The 1,486-nt window shown below is 60.8% G+C and overlaps 1 protein-coding gene across 1 annotated transcript in view; it reads right to left on the minus strand.

Annotated features, from left to right (window-relative positions):
- The window catches only part of EXOSC1 (exosome component 1), a gene marked incomplete at its 5' end in the record, with an annotated part of 1,722 nt that extends 309 nt beyond the window's left edge, over nt 1-1,413 (minus strand). The window contains 5 exon segments of the mRNA XM_010076585.1: nt 4-47; nt 143-193; nt 326-359; nt 597-685; nt 1,339-1,413. Of these exon segments, the coding sequence (XP_010074887.1) occupies nt 4-47; nt 143-193; nt 326-359; nt 597-685; nt 1,339-1,413 (293 nt within the window).
- Between the last annotated feature and the right edge of the window lie 73 nt (nt 1,414-1,486).

The following is a 1,486-nucleotide window of genomic DNA, read 5'->3' on the forward strand; positions in this document are numbered from 1 at the left end:
TCTGCCGTGCTCAGCAGGTAGTTGGACTGTGCATCGCCCAGTGAGATCTGGTTAGACAGGGGTTAAGGGAAAGGCCTCCCCAAGGGGACTAGAACAAACCTAGTGTCCCTGTGGGCCCTCCCGGCAGGAGGGGAAAGGATACGACTTTGGCCAGGACTATGTCACCAGGGCGGAAACTCTTGTACACTTCTACCTGCACAGGAGAGAGCAGGTGAAACCACACGGTGTGTTGGGGTGCTCATCAGCAGCGGGACAAGGGCCGCCCGCCAGCAGAAAGGAGTGGGGGTGGCTGCAGCAGCAGAGTCCCCTGCAGAGCCTCACTGACCTTATCTTTCTCCGTGGCTCCAATATCTTCTCCCCTGAAAAAGGAGGTTGAGGGATCTGAGTGCCAGTGAGTGACAGCAACTCTCCAGCCCACGACAGGAGCTCCCTGGACTCCCTGGGCACTGGCCAGGACTTGCTGGACACGTGCCCAGTGCTTGGGGCAGAGCTCCTGCCAGGGCAGCCGGCTGTGCCACCCAGGAAACCCTTCCTCCCCGCTTGAGGACAGGGCGCTTGGGCACCCCATCCTGCAGAGAACCCAGCCCTCTCCCTACCGTATGGTCCCCCGGAAGGTGGACTTCAGTGGCGTGGAGCCGACGTACAGGATGTGCACCTTGGCAAAGCGGGAGTTAATGCTGCAAACCTGCTCAGGGGAAAAGGGGAATCAGTGCCAGCAGGGGCCTGCTCTTACCCCAGCACCCGATCCAGTCAGGGAAAGGGCAGGGGGCACGACAGGGCTGTATGCAGGGAGCTCGTGTCTCACTTGGCCTCCTCCTTGTGACCAAAAAGTGGTGGCAGAGGTGGGACAACTGGCAGTGAGCCAGGTGAGGAAGATGATACTTGTGCAACTCAAGACCCACAAATAAGGCTGAGACCTGCTGTGACCCCAGTTCCTCTCCCACCATCACGACTATAAGGAAGCTAATCCCTGGTATGTGCCACCTTTCCTCCAACCTGCCCTGGGCACTGCCCTCCATGCACCCTGCCCCAGAGAGTTCTGGAATGGAGAGCAAAGAAAAACCTCCCCTCAGCTCACCTCAGCCTCAGAGCAGGCAGCAGGGGCAGGGACAGTTGAGAGGCAGGTGTCCCCCACGCCAATATCTGGCTTCTTTGTGAGCAAAGGACCTGGGGGGCTACTGGGCTGCCTCTGCCCCGCTAGGAGCTGTCCAGAGGGTATCAACGGGCCCAGGGGCTCCTCATCCCACCCCACACGCACGCAGGAAGAAAGGTCAGCACGGGGCAGAGAGAGCAAACGCTGTGAGGTCTGCCACTACAGTGCACGCGCCGGTGCCCTACCTTGCATGTCACCACGGCCCCCACGTCAGGCAGGAGCTGGGACTCGGCATCTCTCACCACGGACACAACGGGCAGCTGCAGGGCAGCAGACACGAGGGTTAGGTCAGGGCACAGCCCGCACACAGGACCGTGCGGGACCAGGCTCACA

The sequence above is a fragment of the Pterocles gutturalis genome, unplaced genomic scaffold (genome assembly GCF_000699245.1).
Source record: "Pterocles gutturalis isolate BGI_N339 unplaced genomic scaffold, ASM69924v1 scaffold41823, whole genome shotgun sequence".
Classification (NCBI taxonomy): Eukaryota; Metazoa; Chordata; class Aves; order Pterocliformes; family Pteroclidae; genus Pterocles; species Pterocles gutturalis.